Genomic DNA, 24,930 nt, shown 5'->3' with positions numbered 1-24,930 from the left:
TCCTTCCTTCCTTCCTTCCTTCCTTCCTTCCTTCCTTCCTTCCTTCTCCATTTTTACCAAGAAACCTGATGCCCACTTAACTTTAACACTTCTATCATAATCTAACCAAACACGCCCCTCAAATCACTTTACAGACATAAATTGAGGAAAATTAATACTTGGTATAGCCCAAACTGTCAGAAGAAGACATGCTCCTAATAAGAAATATTTTCTGACGAGGGATTTCCAGTTAAGAAATCAAGATGAGTTCATCATAGTTTCCTAACAATAAGGCCACTTAGGCATCCTGAGCCTCCATTACTGGAAGAGGCTCAAGAGGAAAAGGGGCAGCTGGGGATGCCCTGAACTATCTCGTGCTCACCTGCCTGCTTACCGGAGCTGTGCGCCAGGATTGAAAGAACCACAATCTGTAACAGGAGGTGGCAGCCATGATGAAACCACTCCGAAGCCTTTTTTGTCTCTCCCGCCATAATCTCCCCTCCTGTCCCTCTCTCTCACCCACCCCCATCGTAAAATAACCCTCCCCTACACCATGGTCCCTGCAGCCTATTGGACAGCAAGAGCCATGGCGCACACCCTCCCGCTCAGCATGAGGGTTTAACGGCATCACCCAATTAAAGTCAGTTGACAAGGGAGTTGACTGAAGTGATAGCAAACCAATCAATGATCAGAGTTGAGGCTCTTGTGAAGTAACACCTCTTGACATGCAGTGAAATTGATATACAGCAGGGGGTCTTCAAACTTGGCCCATTTATGACTTGTGGACTTCAACTCCCAGAATTCCTCAGTCAGGCACGCTGGCCCGGGGATCGATTTGGAGGCATGGAGGGGAGCAGCCAAGGGCTGCCCATGTGACCTCGAAGACACCACCTTTTGAAGTACCAACACTCAAGCCAGGCAGAGCGGGTGATGGCAGAGGAGCGGGCCGATCGCCTTACCAGTAACTGGGACTCTGGTGTGCCTTCCCGGCCAGTGGGGCCAATGCCTTCAGCTGTAACTGCTCGCACGTGTTTGTGTGTGAGTGAGCAGAGATCAATGCTGCTTTCCAGGTGATAAGTGCTTCTTTGGGGCTCAGCAGATGCGCCGGGATCAGTGCCACTTTCTAGGTGTTTGGTGCTTCTTTGGGGCTCAGCAGAAGCACCAGGATCAGCACTGAGCTCCAGCTGGAGCCTGGCACTGATCCTGGCACTTCCGCTGAGCCCTGACAGCCCCAAAGAAGAGCCAATCAGCTGGAAAGTGGCGCTTATCCTGGCATGTCTGCTGAGCCCTGACAGCCCTGAAGAAGTGCCAATCAGCTGGAAAGCAGCACTGATACTGGCGCTTGAGCCCTGACAACCCCAAAGAAGCACCGAACAGATGATCAGCTGGAAAGCGGATGGTCGCGTTACCACCTGGCAGGAGCTAATGTACCATAGGTGGTATGCACACCACCAGTTGACAAGCCCTGATTTAGATCAAAGATAATTTTTTTGCTGGACTGATATGGAAGTGAAGCATATGGAGAATCCAGTAATGTTTGCCAAAGGGTGCAGACAACAAGAATAAAGAAAAGATGCAGTGTATACCTGTATGCCTATCATACAGGAGCTCCAATCTAGAGAGTTGAAGTAGACATCCTGATGTCCATCCTTTGTGGGAAATAGTATACACTTCATCTTTGATCTTGGATGGGAAGACAGACTTGTTGTATAACTTGAGGGTTCCATGGATTCATGGCTCCTGATCGAAGAACAGAAGATGGCTGTGGCCAGGAGGACATTTGTCCAATTCCATATTGTGTGCCAATTATGCCCTTTCCTGAGTAGGGAAGCTCCATACTCAGTCATTCATGCTCTGGCCATTTCAGACTATTGCAATGAGCTGTACATAGGGCTATCCCTGAAAAATATATGGAGGCTTCAGGGCAGTGGTGGGATTGAAATATGTGAACAACCAGTTCTCTGTGTGGATGCTGCTTCTGAAAGTCCATTCTGGGTCTGGGCAACAAAAAAATTAGCTACTGTTTCTGCTGAACTGGTGCAAACCATCTGAATCCCACCACTGCTTCACGGGGTGCAGAGTGCAGCCATGTGAACATACTAGGTAGCAAAAGAAGGGCAATATAACACCCTTGCTCTGTGAACTGCCTTCTGTACCAGTTTACTTCTGGGTGCAATTCAAGTTTTTTCATTATCACCTATAAAGCCCTACATGGCATAGGCCCAGGTTACATACACCCCATCTCATCAGCCTGTCTCACTTGATCAAGAAGGGAAGGTATGCTGCAAATCTTATCAGTCAAAAAGTTTTGACTGCCAGGGTCTAAGAAGAGAGTTTTCTCTGCTGCTGCCCCTACATTATGGAACATCCTGTGCCCCCTTGTTTTGGGGGCACAGAAGACCACACAACCACACAACCATGGATCTGGCTAGTCCCATGAGAGTATCCCATCACATTTGTAATAAAGAACATTAATTGGCCATCTTGGGGTTTTTATACTTTTGAAATTTTTAATGTCATTATTCCATACTTTAAAAAAATTAGTCCTAGCTTAATTTGAATTTTACACTAATTTTACACATTGTTTTATTTATCAATTATATTATTATATCTTTTATAGCCCCTTTTTGAGGGAGTTGGCTGTTTATAAATAGAAAATAGAAAAAATAATAAATACATACATACATAAATAAAACTTGTTGCAGCAGTTGATTAAAATAGTGTATTAATTATTGATCCTTTTCTTCCTGTATATATATTCATTGATATTCAGCTCCACCAATTTCTGAAAAGGGTCTCTTCAATATCTTCATCAATGACTTAAATGAGGGAATAGAAGGGGAACTCATCAAATTTGCAGATGACACTAAACGGGCAGGAATAGCCAACACCCCAGAAGACAAGCTCAGGATTCAAAAAGATCTTGACAAACTGGAACAATGGGCCCCATCCAACAAATGAGTTGTAATGTGAAGAAAAGAAAAGTTTTACATTTAGGCAGGAAAAATCAAAGATATAAGTACAGATTAGGTGAGACCTGGCTGAAAAACAGTAACTGTGAGAGGGACCTTGGAGTCCTAGTGGACGATTACTTAACTATGAGCCAGCAATGTGCAGTCGCCACCAAAAAAGCTAATACAATCCTGGGTTATATAAACAGAGGCATAGAATCAAGATCAAGTGAAATATTACTATCACTTTATAAAACCCTAGTACAGACATGTCAAACTTGCGACATCACGTGACATCACACGACATATCGGGACTGTTTTGCCATTGCCGGCAATGGGGTGGGTACAGCTTTCACATGACGTGTCCGGCCTGCAGTTTGACACCCCTGCCCTAGTGAGACCACACCTGGAATACTGAAACTAATTTTGGTCACCATACTACAAAAAAGATGTTGAGACCTTTGAAAAAGAGAAGAGCAACTAAGATGATCCAAGCCCTGGAGACTAAAACATATGAAGTATTGCTGCAGAGCTTGGGTTTGGCTAGTCTAAAGAAATGAAGAAATAGGGGTTACTTGATTGCAGTATTCCAGTATTTGAAAGGCTGCCATAAAGAAGAGGGGGTCAAATTATTCTCCAAAGCACCAAAGGGCAGAACAAGAAACAATGGTTGGAAACTGATCAAAGAGAAAAGCAACCTGGAATTAAGGAGAAAGTTCCTAACAGTGAGGACGATTAACCAGTGGAACAGCTTGCCCTCAGAAATCGTGGGTGCTCCATCACTGGAGGTTTTTAAGAAGAGACTGGACTGTTACTTGTCTGAGATGGTATAGTTTCTTCTGCTTAAGTGGGGGGCTGGACTAAAAGACCTCTAAGGTGCCTTCCAGCTCTATTCCATTCTATTCTAATAATAGTACCGGAGATAGGATTCAGTTTCTATAACATTGGCTCATTCAAAAGTGACACTCCCTTTGTTGATTTCTTAACTGCTAGCAAACATGTGTATCTGTAAGTGAGAAAATAGATTCTTCACATACCACAGTGAAATGGATACTTAACAACAGGTCTTTCCACCATCTGTAATTATCAAAAATACCATTATTAATTCTGCCTATTGCTGAAGTCCTTATGGCAAACCTATAACCAACAAGGACTCAGACCTTAGGAATGCTACCAATATTTCCTGGCTATGCTTATCTGTAGCCTTAGTCTAAATACAGGTGAAGTCCTTTCAAGCTAATTCCTGATAAGGTAAATTCAAGGTTTCACAACAATTGTGAATAGTGTGATAGGGTTGTAAGGCAAATGTTACTAGTCTATTTTTGGAGGCTCTTAACCATTATTAGACAAGCTCTGTTCTAGATGTATGTTTGGCACAATAACCATGATAATTTTCCTCTTGCTTTTATCTCTTATGGTTTCGAAAAGTGACATGAGAAACTGTATTATTGGTGATCCCCGTCCTATTTCTCACAACTATTTCCAATCTGGTGATCTCATCATTGGTGGTATTACTTCTCTTATGTTCATTCCTATAGAACTTGAAAACTTCATGGAAGATCCCTATATTTCATTTTTTGATGAAGTCATGTACGTTTTTCCCACCCGACTATGAGGTGTAAGAGTTGTTAGATTATATTTGTATTTGTGATAATGCTACACACATGTGCGCACGCACACACACACATACACAAACACACAAAAAATATCTAGTTCAAATTTTTAGTCCTGATTAATTCCCTTGGGGTTTTTTTTTAAATAGAAGGAACTACTTAGTTTTGCTAACTGAAGATTAGAAGATCCTGACAATGTATCACAGAAATCCTGCTATTCATTTATCCAACTTTCATCAAGATAAAAAATAAAGAGGAACTCAAAATAAACCATATTTATATAGGAATATTTTCTGGGTACACTGAGGTTTTAGGTCATTTACATAATTGTAATTATGATTTTCTTTTTAGTTCCTTCTTTAGTTTATTGATTTGATTTTTTTCTGAATAAATTCAGAAATCTATTCTTACAACTAGGTGTTCTTAGAAATAAAATACTGTTCTGTAACATTTTACTGATTTTTTTTCAGATTAGAAAAAAACTTTCAACTATTTGTTAAAATTAAAGAGCATTTAAGATACAGAGATATTTGTGTATTTTCTTCAAAACTATACATAGCTAAACCAAATGGACACTTGTTATACAATGCATGACACGGGGATTAGTGATTTCAAAAACATAAAAATTAGATAGACTATATATTTGTTGCAATGATTTCTGTTAGGTATATGTTCCTTTTATCACCTACAATCATTATTGCAGAGTCCAGACTAAATTTTATCAGCATATTTTGGCTTTGATATTTGCTGTGAAAGAGATCAATGAAAACCCTCAGATATTGTCCAATGTTACCTTGGGCATCAATATTTTTGACAGCTATGGTAGAAAATGGATTTATCATGCCACAATGGAACTTTTTTCACCTCTGAAGAGAATGATCCCCAATTATAAATGTGGCATCCAGAACAACTTGGTCTCAGTCATTGGTGCTATTTATCCTGAAATCTCCATTGACATGGCAGATATCTTGAGGATCTACAAACTTCCACAAGTAAGTTGTGTGGTGAGTTGTGAGACCTTATGATGTTATCAGGATTTTAATGAACTTTTTACATTTGTGTAAGTTGGAAACATAATAGTGTGTGCTTCAAATGTACTTACTTTACATTAATTAATAAACCATCTAAAAAGCCAATGTATTAGAACTTGAGACAATGCAGATAATGAATGATTAATAAAAATAATAGGCTGGTTGTAAGGCTCTTATGAAAGGATCATGAAGTTTAAAAGACTATTGTAATGAAAACAGAAAAAAGGACAGTTGCTTATTGGCAAGGGACTTTATTGACATCCCAAGTTATTTTCAACTGAAACATTTACTGTGCATTGAATGAACAGGAAATTATAAATCACATTGAAAGAAATACAATCGTCATCCAAGGAGAGCTAGAAAGTATTTTTCAGGAGTCTTTAAGCTTTATTGTAGGAGGCTCAGCTAATCTCAATGTATACATAGTTGTACTTTGACAATAAAGATTCATTCATTCATTCTTTTTCCTCCAGGTGAGGTGACTGAGAGTTTATAAATCATCTTGAAAGAAATATGACCTTTAGGCAAGGAGAACTAGAAAGTGATATTCTGATTTAGGAGCTTTGCCATAAGAAGCTTCTCACTTTCTTTTCTGCAAGTGACGTTACTGAGAGTTGCTCTTGAAGATGATTTTCAATTGAAGGCAAGCTAACCTTTAATTTATCAATTGATCGATTGATTGATCAATCCATCCATCCATCCATCCATCCATCAATCAGGACTGTATTTCAAAAACTTCATGGAAAACCATTATTCTGAGAACCCCAGTGAACCAATCTGAAATTCAAGCATGTCTCTAAAAAAAAAAGTATCATAAATAACACAAAATGAGAAGTACCACAAATACTGTATATCATGCAAAGATTAGAAAGCAATATTTTTATTCTTATAAGGCTGCTAAAATAAATTCTGACAGACACTAAAATTTGCTTTGGAATGACTTCCCATATTAGAGCAGCTTTGGTACAGTTGCCATTTTATTAATTTTATTAATTATTTTATTTATTTCATTTCTTTGCTTTCACTAAGTTCCTATTGGTTTTCTTATTCCTGTAGTTTATATATGGATCCCACCCAGAGGTGCTGGACCAAAGCGAATCTTTTTCCTTCTACCATATGGTCCCACGTGAAAGTATGGTATATGAAGGACTTCTTCAGCTGCTTGTGCATTTTAAATGGATCTGGGTTGGGATCTTTGTGAGGGATGATGATGATGAGAGATTTGTGAGGATGATCCTTTCATCATTTCCCCATCACGGTATTTGCATTGCCTTTCTAAAAATAATTAAACAATTACACATGAAAAACATATTGATGGACCTGGAGTGGCTAGCGGATACATTTTATCTCACTATGAAAAGTAAAGCCAATGCAGTAATAGTCTATGAAACAACCCTTCTGCATCTGAGATTGTTGCTAAATCTTCCTAAAATTGAATCACTGTCTATGGAACCGAAAGGTAAAGTGTGGGTCATTCCCTCCCAAATGGATCTTGCAACAGTAATTTACCAAAGGACCTGGGATATTCAAGATATCTTTGGTGCCCTCTCCTTTTCAGTTTACTCCAGTGAAATTCCAGGATTTCAGCAATTTGTTCAGGGAAGAGACCCTTTCTTATCAAAAGGAGATGGCTTTATCAAAGATGTGTGGGTACATGCATTTTACTGTTCCTTTCCCAGTCCCTCGATGAATGAGAAAGATAGCAACATTTGTACACTAAGGGAGAAATTGGAGGACCTTCCTGGGGCTCTTTTTGAAATGAGCATGACTGGTCATAGTTACAATATATACAATGCAGTTTATATTGTAGCTCAAGCTTTACATGACATGCAGATTGAACAAAAATCCAATGAAATGCGGAATGGAAGGAAACAGAATATTCAAGAGCAACAGCCATGGCAGGTAGGTCTTTGTATTCTGCTTTTTTTTCTCTCTATATACACACACCTTCATACATATACAAGGGATTCTTTTTTGCTATAAATCATAGTGAGCCAAAGTAATGAAGGGATGAGATATAATATAAAGCAGGGATATAGGTAAATCTGATTTTCACCAACTGTATCATTTCATAGCTTTCTATCCTTCAAACTAACATAGCTTCCACTCAGGTTCATGTACTGCTTCATGCATTGTTATGTTGATTTTCAGATTATTACTTTGTTTTCATTTTACAATCTAACCAATATTCTCTACAAATAATTAGACTTCTTAGTCAGTTAAAAATGCAGCATTGTATTCCTACAAAGTTTTATACAGTACATATACTTTTGATACATGATCATATCAAAAGGAAGGTTATTTGTTTTATTGGGCTGATATGGAAAAGACATGGCCTTTATATGGAAAATCTTGCAATGCTCTCCATAAACAACAAGAACAATTAGAAGATATATTTTATACCAATTGCCTTCAAAACAGGATATTCAATCCAGAGAGTAGAAATAGACAGTTTGGGTTTATACAGCCCAACACACCTTGTCAATAGAAGTGTATACTTCCAGAAAAAGTAAGCTATAAACTACAGAGGTTAAATGCAGGAAAATCAGAACATTAACAATCTTATTGTGTGGAGAAATTTACTGATTTCAATCTTGATGGATTCAACTACTCCTGTCTTATCATGAGACATTGGAAACTATGGTTATTCATAATATGGATTATGAATGGGAGCCAGTTTGATCTAGTGCATACATGTCAAACACAAGGCCCGGGGGCCGGATGCGGCCCGCGAAGTGGTTTCATGTGGCCTGCAAAGCCATCCTGGAAACAGTAAGGGAATGGCCCCCGCTGTCTTGGCCCTGGCCCAGGCTGGCCAGGAGCCAATGTACAATTTCGTGGTGGTCATCTATGCTGAAATACATTCAGTCTTAGCTCCACAAGGCCATCTGGAAACAGCAAGGGACTGGCCCGTGCCGTGTTGGCACTGCCCCCTCTGCACATGCTGGGGGGGTATCACCCTTTGTGAGGAATGAAGAAATGCACCATCACCTGGAAGTGGCCAGCACATGGCTCTGCCTACTTCGGGCAGGCTAGGGGTTGGACAGCATTGTGCTTCTCTTCAGATTCATGCCACCCGGCTCAGCCTCTCAGCACTGTGAGGACAGCACCCCGCTGTCTGCCAAAACCGGGCAGGCTGGGGGCTGGGCAGCATTGGGCAGGTAACATTGACTCTCACACTGCTCATTGCATCCCCTCCCCCAGAGCCCACCATGCCGGATATGTGAAGTAGGCGAGGGCCATGTGCTGGCCACTTACAGGTGATGGTGCATTTCTTCATTCCTCACAAAGGATGACACTTCCCCAGCTGTGTTTTTTGCCTGTTTTTCTCCCTCCCTCATCTCAAATATTTTCCCACCACTCTGTTCTTTGGAAGCAAAGAAGGAAGGAGAGGGAAGGTCTGAGGGAAGTCCTACCTTAGTCCTGCCCTGCTGCCCTTTTACCATCCCCTTGACCCTTCCTCCTGGCCTATCTTGGGGGGGTCTCCATATTGCTAAGGAAGGTTTGGATACAAAGCCAGGTCTCCTCACATGGAGAGGGAATGGGCCTCCCTCTTGATTTTGCCCTCATACCCATCATGAGCAACCTGGCTAAGGAGAGCAAGCACAGCAGCAGCAGCCTTGAAGAGGAGGTAAATGCAGCTGGGCATCCCCTTGGGGAAGTGGGGCTGGGCTTAGTTCTGTGGGTGCTTGAGGGCTGGGCTAGGCATTTGACCTCTGCGCCACCATCCAGCCCCCTGCCCATGGCCTGAGAGGAACAGTGAGGCTCCTCCGGTGGACCATGCCTTGGCACTTCCCTGGTCTCATCTCGTTCTGCCAGAGACCCTCAGATCTGTCCCACTCCTGCCCAGGCCCCCATAGGCACCCTTGACACAAATGATGTAGAGCTGGCCATGCCCACCCAGTAGACCATACGCACTCCAGCCACGCCCATCCAGTAGGCCACACCCACCCTGGCCACACCCAGCCGGCCCCCCGAGGGCAACCGCAATGCTGATGTGGCCCTCAGTGAAATTGAGTTTGACACCCCTGATCTAGTGCATGGGTGTCAAACTTGATGACATCACATACATGTCACATGTCACAACTTTTTTGCCTTTGCAGAGCTGGGGTGGGCATGGCCTGCACATGACTCATCTGGCCCATGGGCTGCCATTTTGACATCCCTGAGTCTAGCACTTAAGGCACTAGTTTAGAAAATGGGAGAGCATCTGATCAAGTCCCACCTTAGTGAGCAGGGTGAATTTGGGACAGTCACTCTTTCTCTCAACCTAACATACCTTTCAGGTTTGTTGTTTTGGGGAAAATAGGAGGAGAAAAGTATGGTGGATAGGTTTACTGTCTTAAGTTATTTTTTTAAATAATAAAAGCAGATTACAAATAAATAAAAATCTTACTTCAGTTCCCCACTATAATTATTGAATAATGGCTTAATGGAGAAATCCATTGGAACTTTGGATGCCATGATTAAATTAAAATAAAATAAAATAAAACTGACTGTTAGCAACCTAATATTTTTTAGGAAGCAAGTACAATTCTATATACAGTACTATAGCACAATTTGGTTGCTTTTTCTTCAGTTTTCAAATAATGTCTCCCCCCACATAGGCAGGAAATTATATTCTAATGCTTCTTACAGCTGCTCAACTGAATTGATTTTATACTTGGGATTTTATAGCTGGTAGTATTTTTTAGCAATAGAACATTATGACTACAACATTATTAAAATGACACAGAAAGAAAGTGTTGCTTTTATGGGGAAATTAGGAGTATGGAGTTTTGTCAGCGAGTATTTTAGATATACTATAATTGGACTGAACAGATGCATCAAATGCTGAAGGAAAGTACAACATCTGCAGTAGTAGTATAAGTACATACAAACTTTTAATGGAACTTATCAGTAGTTTTGATCAGTGACGTCATCAAAGTAAACAAAGCCACGTGCTGATTACGTCACCAGGCCATGCCCATAAACGGAAGTGACGTTCGCACCCCTCCTCCCCGGAAGTGACGTGCATAATCCACACCCCACCCCTCATGGTACAGGACTCACAAGGCCATAACCCTAGCCGGATATGACGTGTCGGCCCAACCCCATCAAAATAAGCATGGGTAACCCTAACAGATAAGGTGTGATATAAGGTGATAGCCCTATTTCCAGATGGTGCTTGCCGAACCTAATCCCGTCAACAAACATGTGGCTGTCAAGCTTCTGTGTACTTGATTACATTAACCCTAGACTAATTCCATGGACGTGCAAATCCAAAAGAAACACAGAGACCTGTGTTTTTGGGAAACAAAACCCTGCTTTTGGGGGGGGGTGATAATTAAAAAAAAAGCTTTTTATTTGTAATCATTCTAGCCTAATGATGCTTTTAATTTTTGTGGAGTTTTAAAAATCAATACCTCAAAAGCTGGGGGTGGGGGGGGGGAAAGGATCACCTAAAAGGCTTCCAGGGTTTGCATTTAAACCAGGCAGTTTTAAAAACATTTTCCCTGAATGTAGGGGGGAAAAACCACAGACCTTTTAAAGCCCACAGCTGGTTTTTTACCTTTGTAAAAATCTAAAGACGTATATTTTGGCATTTGCGACTCCCTCGAATTCATATGTACGCGTAACCGTTCATAGCAGAGATTTAATAAAATTTATTCTAACCTTACAGCAAAAGCGAAGCGTTTCTGACTGGCCAGAACAGATTGATGTATTAGGTATGTGTATTGTGGGCATGTCTGGACATGACCTGTAAGCTCGTGCTATAGAGCATGCGCGTGGCCACAGACAACTCGGAAACTTTAAAGCGTAGATCTATTTTAACAGCGTCATGGGAACTTGTGAAGGAAATAATAAAAAGGGTGTAGAACCTGCTGCATCTTGGTTGGCGACACAATCTCTTTGGAAAGATTGCCATAAGATGCGCTGTGATGTTCGTGATGAAACCCCGGACTACTCCTGGTCTACCTTGTCTGAATGTCGCTTGCCCTGTTGTAACGTGCGGGAGATGGCGTGTCGTGAAGATGAGGCCATACCGAGTAAGTAAAAACCTGTTATGTGTTCAAATGTGTAAAGCGCAATAGCCCCACCGTTAACAATGTGATTGCTAATGGCTAAATACATTTTCCAGGTTCTGTTCCGGGGTATAGCTATAACGCCGGCACCTCCTTAATAACAAACGTCTCAAGTGATGAAGAGGATGCAGAGGTCGATCTAGGTAAATGAATTGTCTTTTTACTATGCATGCCGCCATTAATATTATATAATAAAAGGAGAGTTAAAGAGGGGTTTACTAATGGATTATTTTTGTGTTTTTAAACAGGTGGGTACCCCGGATATTACCTAGCCCCGTCTCTGTCTGATTGTCCATGCTGTCTACAGATTGATCTCAAAAGAGATACTCCAAATGACTGCTATATAGAATGTGATTGTGGCGCATCGAATTGTATATGTACAATGCCTACAGAGAATGAAGATACTGATGATACAGATGACCCCGGTAATGATAGTAATGATGAAGGATATTATTCTGTAAATGAACGTGATGATAATTGTGTCTAAATTACAAATAAAAGGTTTGTGCTAAAGCGCAGTGTGTTTATTGTAAGGTTTGAACGGTGCAGAATGAAGTGTGAAAATGTACTAAAGGAACTGTATTATACGCCGGAAGGTCCAGGTAGCTATGGTGGAGTAAAACCCCTATTTGAGGCAGGGAGGAAACGCTTTAAAAACTTAACCTTGAGACAAGTCAAGACATGGCTTTCCGGTCAAGAAGCTTATACCCTGCATAAGCCTGCAAGAATAAAATTCTCCAGGAACGCTACAATAGTTTCCTGCATAGATTGCCAATGGCAGGCTGACCTTGTGGATTTATCAGGATTTGCCTCTGAAAACAGCGGCACAAAATTTATTTTAACGGTAATCGATGTACTTTCCAAATATGCTTGGGCAGTCTGTTTAACCGATAAGTCTGGACGAGGGGTTGCCGGTGCTTTCCAAAGTATATTCCAATCAGGAAGGGCGCCCAGAAAGCTGCAGTCAGATGCCGGGAAAGAGTTTTTAAACAAGCCTGTAAAGAAGCTTTTTGAACGCTATGGCATACATCACTTTGTTACACATAGTGAAACTAAAGCAGCAGTTATAGAGAGGTTTAATAGAACTCTGAAAAACAAGCTGTGGAGATTTTTCACAGCTAAAAATACGCACAGGTATGTGGATGTATTACCAGCCCTCATGCGGAGTTACAATAGCGCTTACCATCGCAGTATCGGGGCAGCCCCCAACATGGTGAAACAATCTAATGAAAAAGATGTGTGGATGCGTCTATATGGGAATATTTTAAAATCGGACAGAAAGGCAGAAAACTTTAATGTGGGGGATCATGTTAGGATATCCAGGCTAAAGGGGAAGTTTGAAAAGGGATATCAGCAAACCTTTACAGATGAAATATTTATCGTCAAAGAAAGGGTTAGGCGGAGAGAAAGGGATGTATATAGATTAATGGATTATGCAGAAGAGCCGGTACATGGGTCTTTTTACCCAGAAGAGCTGCAAAAAATTCCTAGTGATCAAGAACGCGTCTACAGAATTGAAAAAATATTACGGAAAAGAGGGAGGGGTAAACAAAGAGAATTCCTGGTTAAATGGCAGGGTTGGCCAGAAAAGTTCAACAGTTGGATTAAGGAGTCTGAAGTACAACATCTTTGATATGGAGGAGTTTTACATCACCCTACCCAGCAATGCATCAGCAGCAATTTTCCCCCAAAACAAAAATTCTAATTTTACCATACAATTAGCGAGAGCGCTGGATCTTCCAGGAGTGTGGGAAGTAGCGCTAGCAGAGATACAGTATCCGCATAGTTGGTACACATTAACTTCACCTGGATATTTTGAAATTGCTAACGAGAGAAAGAGACGGCATTTTTCTTTGAGAAGCGGGTACTATAACAGCATCCGTCACCTGTTAGAAAATATGAACAAGATTATATCAAACGCCAAGGATGGACCTAAGACAACCCTACATTATGATTCAGTGGGACGAAAAATTAATCTTAAAGGAGACGAACCGCACACCATTCTAGTTAGCGGAGATCTCGGACATCTGTTAGGGATGTTCCCTGGATTCAGTACATTATATGTTTACACAGACATTGTAGAGCTCCAGATAGTGGGCGACTTCTATGTGCCGTTACTGCGCTGTGTGCCTGTGCGAGGGCAAGACAATGATGTCATCACAATTACCTATGACCGCCCGCATTATGTACCGGTCAGCAAACATCACATCGATACCATTACCATAGAAATCAAAACCGATCAGGACAAAAATGTGCATTTTTATCATGGGAAGGTGATTGTCAAGCTTCATTTTAGGCCTCGGAAAAGTGAAGGATGGTTGTAATCAAGGAGCACAGGAACCCTCAAGACTACGTGGCTTACTACAGGGCACAAGCTGGCGGGGGCCTTCCAGGCTTTCGAGGAGCCCCCATTATGTACGGGACAGGTTTAGGGGGCCTGTTCCGTGGGCTTTTTCGAAAAGCAATGCCGTTTTTGAGGCGAGGATTAGAAATCATTAAGCCGCATGTGAAATCTGCTGCCAAAAACATTGCCAGAGATGTCGCGGGTCATCTTGTATCTCGTGTTGTTGAGAGGGGGCAGGATGGATCAGGGATGATCATAACCAAGAAGAATTACGCATTGGGCCCGCCTATTCCATTTAAAAAGAGAAGACTTGTGAAAAAGACCCGCCATACCAAGAGGAGACGTGCACAGAAGAGGAAGCCCTGTGACAAGGAAGACATATTCTAATACGATATGGCATTTATTCATTCTGCTTCAGAGGAATGTGTTAAATCAGAACTGGATCTTTTTCAACTGGCACCTACACAGACCAGTATTGAAAACAGTACTTATGTTGAGATCCCACCTTTATCAGCGCTGACACCCAATGCACCCCTGGAATTTTTTATCACGGGGCATGGTGAACATTACACGGATTTAAACAACACCCTGCTGTATGTGAGTTGCAAGATTGTAAAGGCTGACGGTTCGGATATTGACGACGGGGCTAGGGTGGCCCTGACCAACTACCCCATAGCATCACTGTTTAATCAGCTGGATGTTACCTTGGGAGATCGGCTCATTACACAGAGCCATCATTGCTATTCTTACCGGGCCATGATTGAACTGATTCTGAACTTCGGTGGTGATGCGCTGGGCACCCAATTTACAGCTGGTGGTTTTTACAAAGATGACTCGGACCTCATGGAGAGTACTCTACTGACAGCCGCTGGGAACTCCGGTTTCAAAGCGAGAGCAAGACAGACGGCCGGTAGCCGTAAATGGGACCTGTTAGGGCCTCTGCATAGCGATCTGTTTTTTCAAGACAGACTGCTAATTAACGGTGTTGATGTGAAAGTCAAACTCACAAGAAGCAGAAATGAATTTTGCGTGATGAAGGATGGCAACAAGAATTACAAAGTGCAACTCTTGGCGGCATCTCTCTTTGTAAAACGTGTAAAAGTAGCCCCGGGAGTGCGCCTTGGCCATGCAGAAGCTTTACTCTCCTCCAATGCCAAATACCCCATTGATCGAGTGGGAATGAAGGTTTACAGCATTCCTGCAGGTAGCCTTGTGTGTAATCAGGAAAATCTATTTCTGGGCCAGCTACCTAAACAATTAGTGATTGGGTTTGTGGACAATGCATCTTTTAGTGGGGATTATGAAAGAAATCCGTTCAATTTTCTACACTGCAATGTCAATTTTTGCGCCTTGCATTGTGATGGCGAGCAGATCCCTGCAAAGCCTCTTCAGCCTGATTATGAGCACGGTCTTTTTGTGAGAGAGTACATGCAGATGGTGCAGGCCACAGGCAAAGGCATGAAAGACAGGCCGCTGTTAATCAGTAGGGAAGAGTTTAACCGAGGGTATACTTTGTATTGTTTTGACTTGAGTCCTGATCAGGGGTGCTCTGAGCACTATTCTTTGATCAGGAACGGTAACCTCAGAGCCGAAATTAGATTTGCGCAACCCCTCCCCAACACCGTCAACATGATTCTCTATGCAATCTTCGAAAACCTTATTGAAATAAGTCACACAAGGAATGTGCTCTTTGATTATATGTGAGTATGGACACACTGCAACTCCGCCACTTGTTCTCTGGAAATAAAGCCTTTCTAGGGGTCTACCCTTGTGACCTGTTACCCCAGAGACAGATCTCCAAAAGACCTTTTGGATTAATTGTAAATACCCACCCTCACACTCTGCCTGGTGAACACTGGCTGGCCCTCTACTTCCCATCTCCCGGATATGGCGAATTTTTTGATTCTTATGGAAGACCGCCGGATAGCCCTGACTTTCCTGGCTCCATAGCGACGTTTTTAGAGCAGCAAGCTGAGAAGTACACATTTCACCAACGCCAACTGCAGCACCCCAGCGCTGTGACCTGCGGGCAACACTGTGCATTTTTTCTACTGAACCGGACTAAAGGAGTAGACTATGAAAATATTTTAAAGATGTACTCCAATGTTGATATTAAAAATGATCAAATGGTAAAGCTGTTTGTAAAAACTATAAAGGTGGGAAGGGGGCTTGGAACCTGTAACCGTCACCAGTGCATGCAGACATGCCTGCCTTACTGTAAAATAAAGAAAAAGACTTAAACGTTTTTACTTGTTTCACTGTGTTTTTATTCATTTTACAAATTGAGCCAGTCACCAAACCTGAACCTACTTCTAGGGTTTAATGTCCAAGGGCTAGAAGGGGCACTGGAAAACAGAGGCTTCTGAGCCCCAAAAGGGGCTGTCATAACAGAGTCGGGGCTAGTAGCAGTTTCATCCTTAACAACCAGAGAATCTTTCAACTTTTCTACTTGCTCTTTAACAGCTGTAGACCCCAACACAGATGTCGGGACATTCACCTCAGCCATAGCATTCATAAAGTCATCCCAGCCTTTAGGTTTCCGCTTCTCAGTAGGGGCTCGGTGCTGCGAAGCTCCTTTCACCAAGTCTAAAATATTAGTCCCAGGAATAGGGACCCCTTTGTATAAAAAGGTACCGCAATCATCCCAGGTTGAGACGTCCTGATGCTGTTTCATTTTGTTCAGCAAAGGTTCCACATTTTTCCTGTAACGGGTGCTCACACCGCTTAGGATTTCGTCCATCGCTGTGTCCTGCGGAGATGGCTGTGGTGGCTGCTCTGGTAATGTTGGAAGTGGCCGAGGTTCTTCCGGTGGGTAAATGAGATTCAGTCTGTCCTTTTCAGACTCATTTTGCCTGGTTAGTCTTAGATACCTCTGCAATGCAGAACTGTAGAGCTTAATCTTGTCATCCTCAGACAAATCAGCTCTCTGAAGAATGGAACGCATCTCAGCATCCAACCGGTTAGTGGCTGTAGCCCCCATAGTAGTGGGCCTGCCCTGTAGTTGCTCCATCTGATGACGCGATACCAGATACATTTTCTCGGCATGATCCATGGTTTATCCAGCTAACAGGCTAGTCAACAGCGGAATAGCTGCCCCTAGTAAGGGACCGATAAAACCACCCGACTGAAGTATGGCCTGCTTCTTCTTTTTGAGTGAGACCTTTCTATCGCTCAACTTTTTAATGACACCTTTCTTTCTCTTCAGAGACCGGAATTGTGAAGGTTTCAGAGGAAGGGTTCCTTTTAGGGTGTTCAAAGCTATTTCTGCTATAGCCCCCACCAGGTCATTATTAGCATTGCATAAGATGGCTTTTCTCTGTCTTGGTCCGGCCTTTACTAAGATTTTTAAAAGCCCCCAATTTCTACGTACCCTCTCTGACATCTTAAATGAACTAGTGCTAAGGCAGTCAGGCTACTGCTTTTTACACTTCTTTTTCATTGTGTAAACAGCAGGCCAATCAGGTGGAAAGAGACCTGTTCTCAACCTGTAGGATTCTGGAGTGGTGGCTGCCAAATCTACCAAAAGGTACCCGTGTGGTTTGCGAGTGGCATCTTGGAATACTTCTAAAAATACTTTGTGTTAGTGGGGTACATCTGCCTGGCCAGTGTGACAATTTGCATCTGATCACGGGGGTTGCTGAATAAAACCAAATATTTGGAATTCAGAGCTATTGTTCTCATTTTCTTGCCTTGAAAAAACAGGTTTTGTAGTATGAGAATAATGCTCAGGTTTCTGTGATGAACATACTGTGTAAATGCCTTCTCTATTTGATCGTTCTCACTGGCCGATGTCATGAGATCATCTATCACAGCTAGAGTAATTTGATTTGGCGGAAACAAATCATCATCTTCAAAAGAAGACGGAAGCCCCTCAATAAACTTAATATAAGGGAATTTATTAAGCAGTTCTTTGTACAGAGGTTGCCAACAGCTATAAAACCATACAATATTTTGAGGCAATTGAGACAACACAACATCACCATGTTCTAACATTTGTTTGATAAAAAAAGATTTGCAAGAATTGGACAGACCACTTATAATACACGAGAAAGGGTGTACAAATTGTGCAATATTTTCTGCCATCCTTAATAACCGTAAGGTAGCGTACAGTAATCTTCGCTCTTTAATAACCTTTTATTATACACTACTTTTAGAGTTTTTCGGAGGACCCGCGTTTCAAGGGACCACTGTTTCTTAACCCTAACAATCCCCAACTGTTCTACCCTGATCTCTTTTTTTCTCTCTGCACCAGACAGACAATAAACATCTACCAAATCTTTCAAGCTGTCAAAATTAACCTTTTTGCTGTTACCGCAGTTTAGTGTGATTCCCTTCACCTTTAGCACCGCTTCACCGTTGGACAAAGCATAGGCATACGTTTTGGGGCCGGCCGCAACAAACTCTGTTATCGTAGTGTTTGGAGGAATCTCACTTGTCAGCTGTCCTAAATAATCACCCAAAGGTGGAGTCCACGCCCCCTCTCTACTTACAAAAATGACTGAATCGGTGTCATGATACAGGCATCTATCGCCCAGCCCATCCAGCAGCCTGTATAATTCCAGTCGTGCATACGCTGTTGTAAAGCTGGCAATGAATACGTTAGTACATGAGGCTTTGGTGGGATGGTTCTTGGCAGTTTTCCACGTCACAACGGCTGTCTCACTATCCACAAACTCACAGGAGGAAACATCATAATAGGGCACAAAAAGGTATTTGAATAATTCTTCAGGGTTTGTCACAACAGATGTTGTCAGGTGATTGGTGCTCTGACCAAACTTGCCCCACAGCGAGTTTAAAAAAAGTTTGGCAATCTGCCTTTTAGCAGGATTTACCTCAATGTGTTCACGGCGTAAGCGGACACCTTCCATCTTTTCATAATCACGAATATATTGCTCTTTATCCTGTTCTGTTTTGCACCAGTCAGGGTAACCGCTGGCCTCCTGTTTCTGTCTGAGATGTGCGTTAATATAATCTGAAAATAGCCCCTTTGATGTACTTTCAAAATGCCAGATCTCATAGATTTCAACAATTCTGTAACCTTTTTCTAAAGCTACATTCAATTCAACAGTACACCATGTTCCAGTCAGAGCTCTTTCCTCATCACTGTGTTTACAGGGGGTAGTTTGCAGTTTTTCTGTGCAGGTTGCACACAAACTAAACATTAATTTGCCCCCTGATTTGTGGGGTAGTACAGGAAAATAGAGATTCCTTGGCGGGTACACTTTGACTTTGGCTAACCCAAAATATTGTTTTATGTCCCCAAAATCTTGGTAGATAATTTGTGGATGGCCAATTGGGTACTCCTTGGTCTTATTCACAAAGGGGTACAAACTGGTGAAATCGTAATATAAGATTTGTTCACCAGGTTTGGGTTTGTAGTAAAGACATGTAGCATTTGTTCTACCACCAAAAAAAGCATCTCGAGGTATCAAAGGTATTGGGAGCTTATTCTCAACCAGAAACTGCTTCAAAGAGGTGTCAGCCTCCACCAAGGCCCTCCATTCGTGTTCCCAGATGCAGCGCACAACATAACCCTGGCTCCTGAGGGCCTCTTCTTTAATCCTAGTACGGCTGTGAAGGGTGCCATATGTTGAACCAAGTAAGTTGTTGAAGTCTCTTTCAGAGTAGCAGACAGGGCACCCATGAAAAAAACAACCATAAAATTCAAAAGCTGTGGGGGTGTCATTTATGACAGCAAAACCATCCAAAAATATTTGCCTACTTGTTTTTCACCCCCCTTCAGGGCATGCTGGATATTGACGTTCTCAGTGTGCTCTATGTACATCAACCATTGTATCGCAGGTGCTGAATATCTTTTCTGTGTCTTGTGATAATTATCCATAAGAGCCAAAGCAATGGAGTTGTTGTTCAAATACATGAACCGGTACTGTGCCATACAGACAGAAGCCAATGTGATATATTGGAAGGGGTCAATGCAACGAATCACTATCTCCTCAACAATATCCCCACCGCCCCTCTTGACGAACTCACACTCAGTCATTTCCATTACCTGTTCCCTAAATCGAATACATGCTTCTCTTAGTATATCAACATCCTGCCTGCAATAGTAAGCCAGAGCCTTCTTTAGTTTAAATACAGTACCTCTATTAGCAGCGTGCCATTTCAGGAATTCTTCTCTCTCCCCGGGCATCATGGTTTCAGGGCTATAATACTTGGCTTCAGGGAGCGGACCAACGTAGTCCTGATTGGCCATTGTATTGAACAAATGGGGGAAATATCCTTTGCAGCCTTGAAACCCCATAGCTTTGGGTAATTTACTTAATTTAAGGGGCAAAAATGAGAGGCTATCAATAAAACGGATCTTGTAAGCCGGCAGGGTGATACACAGAAGTTTCCCTCCCAGGCTTATAAGCTGAACCCTAACCTTTTCCCGGATCAACTGCCTCAGTATTAGGTACCCGTCATAACCTTTGGCATTGTGAGCGATAAAAGTGCATCCTTTAAACTTATCATTTATAAATGTCTTTACAAACTGATCCAGACATCTAACACCGTAACAACCCCACATCACAACATCTTCGTCATCATCATCCTTCAACATATCCCTGGCACATGCATAATTAGGTATATGTGTGCCAGTTTCTTGGCAGCATTCAAAATCATAAATAATGTACCTTTGGCCAATTCGTGGCCGGACCAGCTCTTTTAGAAAACATAAATGATATTCCAAACTTTCAACCTTCTCGGAACACTGCCCACACTTGGGTTCCTTGCATTTCATGTGGGGAGTAAAGACGTAAACCCCACACTTTTCACAATATTCTTTACTCTTACAGTCAACTTTTCCCTCCGTAGCTAGCTGTGTGTGAGTTTCAAAACATACCTTAGAATGACAAACCACTTTGCACCTATAGCAGCGCATCTTTTCCTTCTCTACCTGCTTGCATTCTTGCTTGAGACATGATCTGCAGATATATTGACAACCATGACTAAATTTATGGTGATAGTGAGTGTGGCAAAATTTACAGAAATAGCGTTCACCCAGGAAACCCTTTATATTTTTGATGGCATAGTAATGATTGTCGTGTAACAATATAAACACTATTTTTTCTTGCTGTGGGAGGCCTGTAACAAAAAACCTCCATCCGTCCTGCAGATAAAACAAGATCTTTATAGTAACCCCTAAAGCTTTTTCAAAGAGGTGTATCTGTGAAAAGTTAACCATGTTTTCTGTGGAAATACCCAGTCTGATGTGAAGTTCCCTGGCCCTGGTAATAATTTCTTCATTACTAACACCCCCGCCAATGAGCCAGAGCAAGCAGCTAGCAAAACACAGAAATGCACCTTCCACATTGAAATCTACTAGGTGACGTCTTTTTTTCTCCAGTACTTTGGTGAGCAGCACAGTGCTTAACTTCCTAAGCCCTCCCCCCTCATTGTTCCTCACAATGGTAACCACTAATTGTAAATCTCCCCCCCACAATATCTCTGCTTTACTTTGAAGCAGATTTTCAATACTGGTCAGAAAATCATCAGCATTTAAACCATCCATATTCCTCCTCAGAGAAAAGAGAGGATGATTTAACCCATCTGCATCCAACCGGAGTTGAACAAAATCATTTGCACCTATGTCTCTAGCAACATTATTCAAAACATGCTGTATAGCATTATGAATAGCATCTATAGCATGTACAAAAGACCGAATTTGGTCAACATTAACGAATCTATATCACTGATAGTATTCCACAGCCATGAAATTTCGGATAGGATGCTCCCACTCTTGCACCAAATCCAGATAAACATTGTTCGTATTCTGAGAGTTTGCAGAGTTAGTGCTTTGTAGCTGGGGCATAGAATGATTTATCTCCTCTTCTTGTTGAGATTCAGCCGTAGGTTCACTACTATCACTGTCTGCTGAGGGTGCGGGGAGTTCGCCTCCATGCATTTTTGCTTTTTTGCAGGGCGGCCCTGGTTAATCAAACAAACAAAACGTTATCACCTACATTCCTAATAATGTAATACAAACACACACCCCCTTTTTTAGATTATAAAATAATACGATTGGATTTGTAGTTGGATAAAATGCTAGATGTTATACCTACTAACTCTTGTGCTGTGTGGCTTGTGCATGGTTGAGGGGTCATGCCATGCCGGGGTCCTTCCTGCTCTGTGGGTATAGTGAGATCCACAAATGGTTGATCATCTTCCCATTCTGAAGGAAAAGAAAAACCCAATGGTCAGAAATGTTGCAGAAATTTTTGTAAGAATCTGAATGTATGTAGGAATAAAAAACAAATACCATTATAAAACCTCAGACATTCGGAATCAGTCAGTTCCATCTAGTAAAAGAAAACAAACATGCCAAGAATATTATAATCACATTTTTTTTTATATCTAAGATGGACAGTGTTTCAAAATTTAGCAATAAAACTACTTACAAGATCCGAACCCCTTACACATTCAAAATCAGTTAATTCCATCTAGTAAAAGAAAACAAACAGGCCATGAATATTATAAATACATTCTTTTTTATATCTAAGAGCGGCAGTGTTTCAAAATTTTAGCAATAAAACTACTTACAAGATCCGCACCCCTTACACATTCAGAATCAGTTAATTCCATCTAGTAAAAGAAAACAAACAGGCCATGAATATTATAAATACATTCTTTTTTTTATATCTAAGAGGGGCCGTGTTTCAAAATTTTAGCAATAAAACTACTTACAAGATCAGCACCCCTTACACATTCAGAATCAGTTAATTCCATCTAGTAAAAGAAAACAAACAGGCCATGAATATTATAAGCACATTTTTTATAGCTAAGAGGAACAATGTTTCAAAAATTAGCAATAAAATTACTTACATTTGTAGCATCCATTCTGTAAAGAGGGTCTTCTTAGCAGATCACAGGGGTCCAGAGGTATGAATATGCCAGAAACTGACAAACGTGTCTAGGGTCAGTATGAATCCTACTTTTTGTACACTCTGGCTATGTCAAAAATCACATCGCCCCACCAATCAGGTAACCCCCAGCCGAATGATTAGATTATATATCTGTGTCTAGCACCTGATAGGCTTAAACATGAGACCAGCAAATGTAAACTTCATAGTGTTAATAGTTTCTTGTAATTAATTCTGCTGAGTTCTTCACCCCTTTTGACCAGTCCACCCTCATATCAAGAAAAAAATATAATACAACTTTCATGTGATTTGTAAAACACCTTTTATTATAAATTTCATAGCGTTAACAGTTTCTTGTAATCTATTTCTGTTACATTCTGACATATGATCCTCTTCAGAGACAATGGCAATTTGGCTTCAATCTTTGACATTAATGACAGCGGATCATGCATAAGAGCTATACGATATATAAATTTCTTGAGCTCCCCAAGGGAATCTCTGGTGAAATATAAGTTATTCACTTTGTCAGAAATACTGATGATGACCCAGAGAACATGAGGCATAGAAAGTCTAAAGCATATGCTGCTAATAGGTTCTGTTTCACTGGTTCCATCCGTATGGTCTTCATCTGATTGTAGGCACCCCATTAAACAATGGTGTAATATTTTAATGATACACGCTTTCAGAATCTGAGGCATGCTGGCATTTTGAGATTCCACCGATTCTAAAACAGGAAATAAGGTAGAATTAGTCTAGCTGTTTCAACTAATCAAAATACTGTTTTCTTAATTTTTATATTTACTTATCATTTGATGTTTTGCAGAATCTGCAACAACAAGGCTTTATAAATTTGTTGTCTTCTACGTTGCCGCATAGGTCAGGTCCTTTTCTTATTCTACGTCTACGCTTGGGAGGTTTGGGGGTCAAATTTACATCAAACAAATCACCATCAATATTTGCCATCTTCAAAAGACTGCTGGAATTAATTTGCTAGCTGTTCAGACCTGCCTGTACAACACCCCCCACGCATGCTATGACACGTCCTTGAGCCTTGTGCCTGTCCAGAATCACGGGGAATGACATGTCCAGACATGCCCACAATACACATACCTAAAACTCAATCTGTTCTGGCCAGTCAGAAACGCTTCGCTTTTGCTGTAAGGTTAGAATAAATTTTATTAAATCTCTGCTATGAACGGTTACGCGTACATATGAATTCGAGGGAGTCGCAAATGCCAAAATATACGTCTTTAGATTTTTACAAAGGTAAAAAACCAGCTGTGGGCTTTAAAAGGTCTGTGGTTTTTCCCCCCTACATTCAGGGAAAATGTTTTTAAAACTGCCTGGTTTAAATGCAAACCCTGGAAGCCTTTTAGGTGATCCTTTCCCCCCCCCACCCCCAGCTTTTGAGGTATTGATTTTTAAAACTCCACAAAAATTAAAAGCATCATTAGGCTAGAATGATTAGAAATAAAAAGCTTTTTTTTAATTATCACCCCCCCAAAAGCAGGGTTTTGTTTCCCAAAAACACAGGTCTCTGTGTTTCTTTTGGATTTGCACGTCCATGGAATTAGTCTAGGGTTAATGTAATCAAGTACACAGAAGCTTGACAGCCACATGTTTGTTGACGGGATTAGGTTCGGCAAGCACCATCTGGAAATAGGGCTATCACCTTATATCACACCTTATCTGTTAGGGTTACCCATGCTTATTTTGATGGGGTTGGGCCGACACGTCATATCCGGCTAGGGTTATGGCCTTGTGAGTCCTGTACCATGAGGGGTGGGGTGTGGATTATGCACGTCACTTCTGGGGAGGAGGGGTGCGAACGTCACTTCCGTTTATGGTCATGGCCTGGTGACGTAATCAGCACGTGGCTTTGTTTACTTTGATGACGTCACTGATCAAAACTACTGATAAGTTCCATTAAAAGTTTGTATGTACTTATACTACTACTTGCAGTTGATATGAAAAATTATATATATATCCATTACTAATTCTGTTTCCTTACCAATTTTTGGATCTTCATTGACATTAAGCTTCACCAATTCCTGAAAAGAGTCTCATTTAATAACAGTGCTGGGGA

The 24,930-nt window shown here is 41.4% G+C and overlaps 3 protein-coding genes across 3 annotated transcripts in view; all 3 read left to right on the top strand.

The window, feature by feature from the left end:
* LOC308676335 (vomeronasal type-2 receptor 26-like) overlaps window positions 1-7,264 on the top strand; it is a gene marked incomplete at both ends in the record, with an annotated part of 93,703 nt that extends 86,439 nt beyond the window's left edge. The window contains 2 exons of the mRNA XM_081342146.1: window positions 5,416-5,535; window positions 7,133-7,264. Of these exons, the coding sequence (XP_081198272.1) occupies window positions 5,416-5,535; window positions 7,133-7,264 (252 nt within the window). The remainder of the gene's footprint in view (window positions 1-5,415; window positions 5,536-7,132) is intronic.
* A 3,760-nt stretch (window positions 7,265-11,024) lies between these two features.
* On the top strand, window positions 11,025-12,126 carry LOC308676334 (uncharacterized protein; the record flags this gene model as incomplete). Its single annotated transcript, XM_081342145.1, has 3 exons — window positions 11,025-11,603; window positions 11,696-11,782; window positions 11,888-12,126. The coding sequence occupies exons 1-3, from the start codon at window positions 11,396-11,398 to the stop codon at window positions 12,124-12,126; spliced, it is 534 nt and encodes a 177-aa protein (XP_081198271.1). The 5' UTR covers window positions 11,025-11,395.
* A 2,250-nt stretch (window positions 12,127-14,376) lies between these two features.
* LOC308676333 (uncharacterized protein F54H12.2-like) lies at window positions 14,377-15,687 on the top strand (the record flags this gene model as incomplete). The annotated part of the gene is made up of 1 exon (XM_081342144.1): window positions 14,377-15,687. The coding sequence occupies one exon, from the start codon at window positions 14,377-14,379 to the stop codon at window positions 15,685-15,687; it is 1,311 nt and encodes a 436-aa protein (XP_081198270.1).
* Window positions 15,688-24,930: the final 9,243 nt, after the last annotated feature.

This window comes from Vipera berus (genome assembly GCF_964194415.1).
Source record: "Vipera berus genome assembly, chromosome: W".
Classification (NCBI taxonomy): domain Eukaryota; kingdom Metazoa; phylum Chordata; class Lepidosauria; order Squamata; family Viperidae; genus Vipera; species Vipera berus.
Note: the sequence above shows the minus strand (reverse complement) of the source record. Positions and strands in the feature narration are given on the sequence as shown.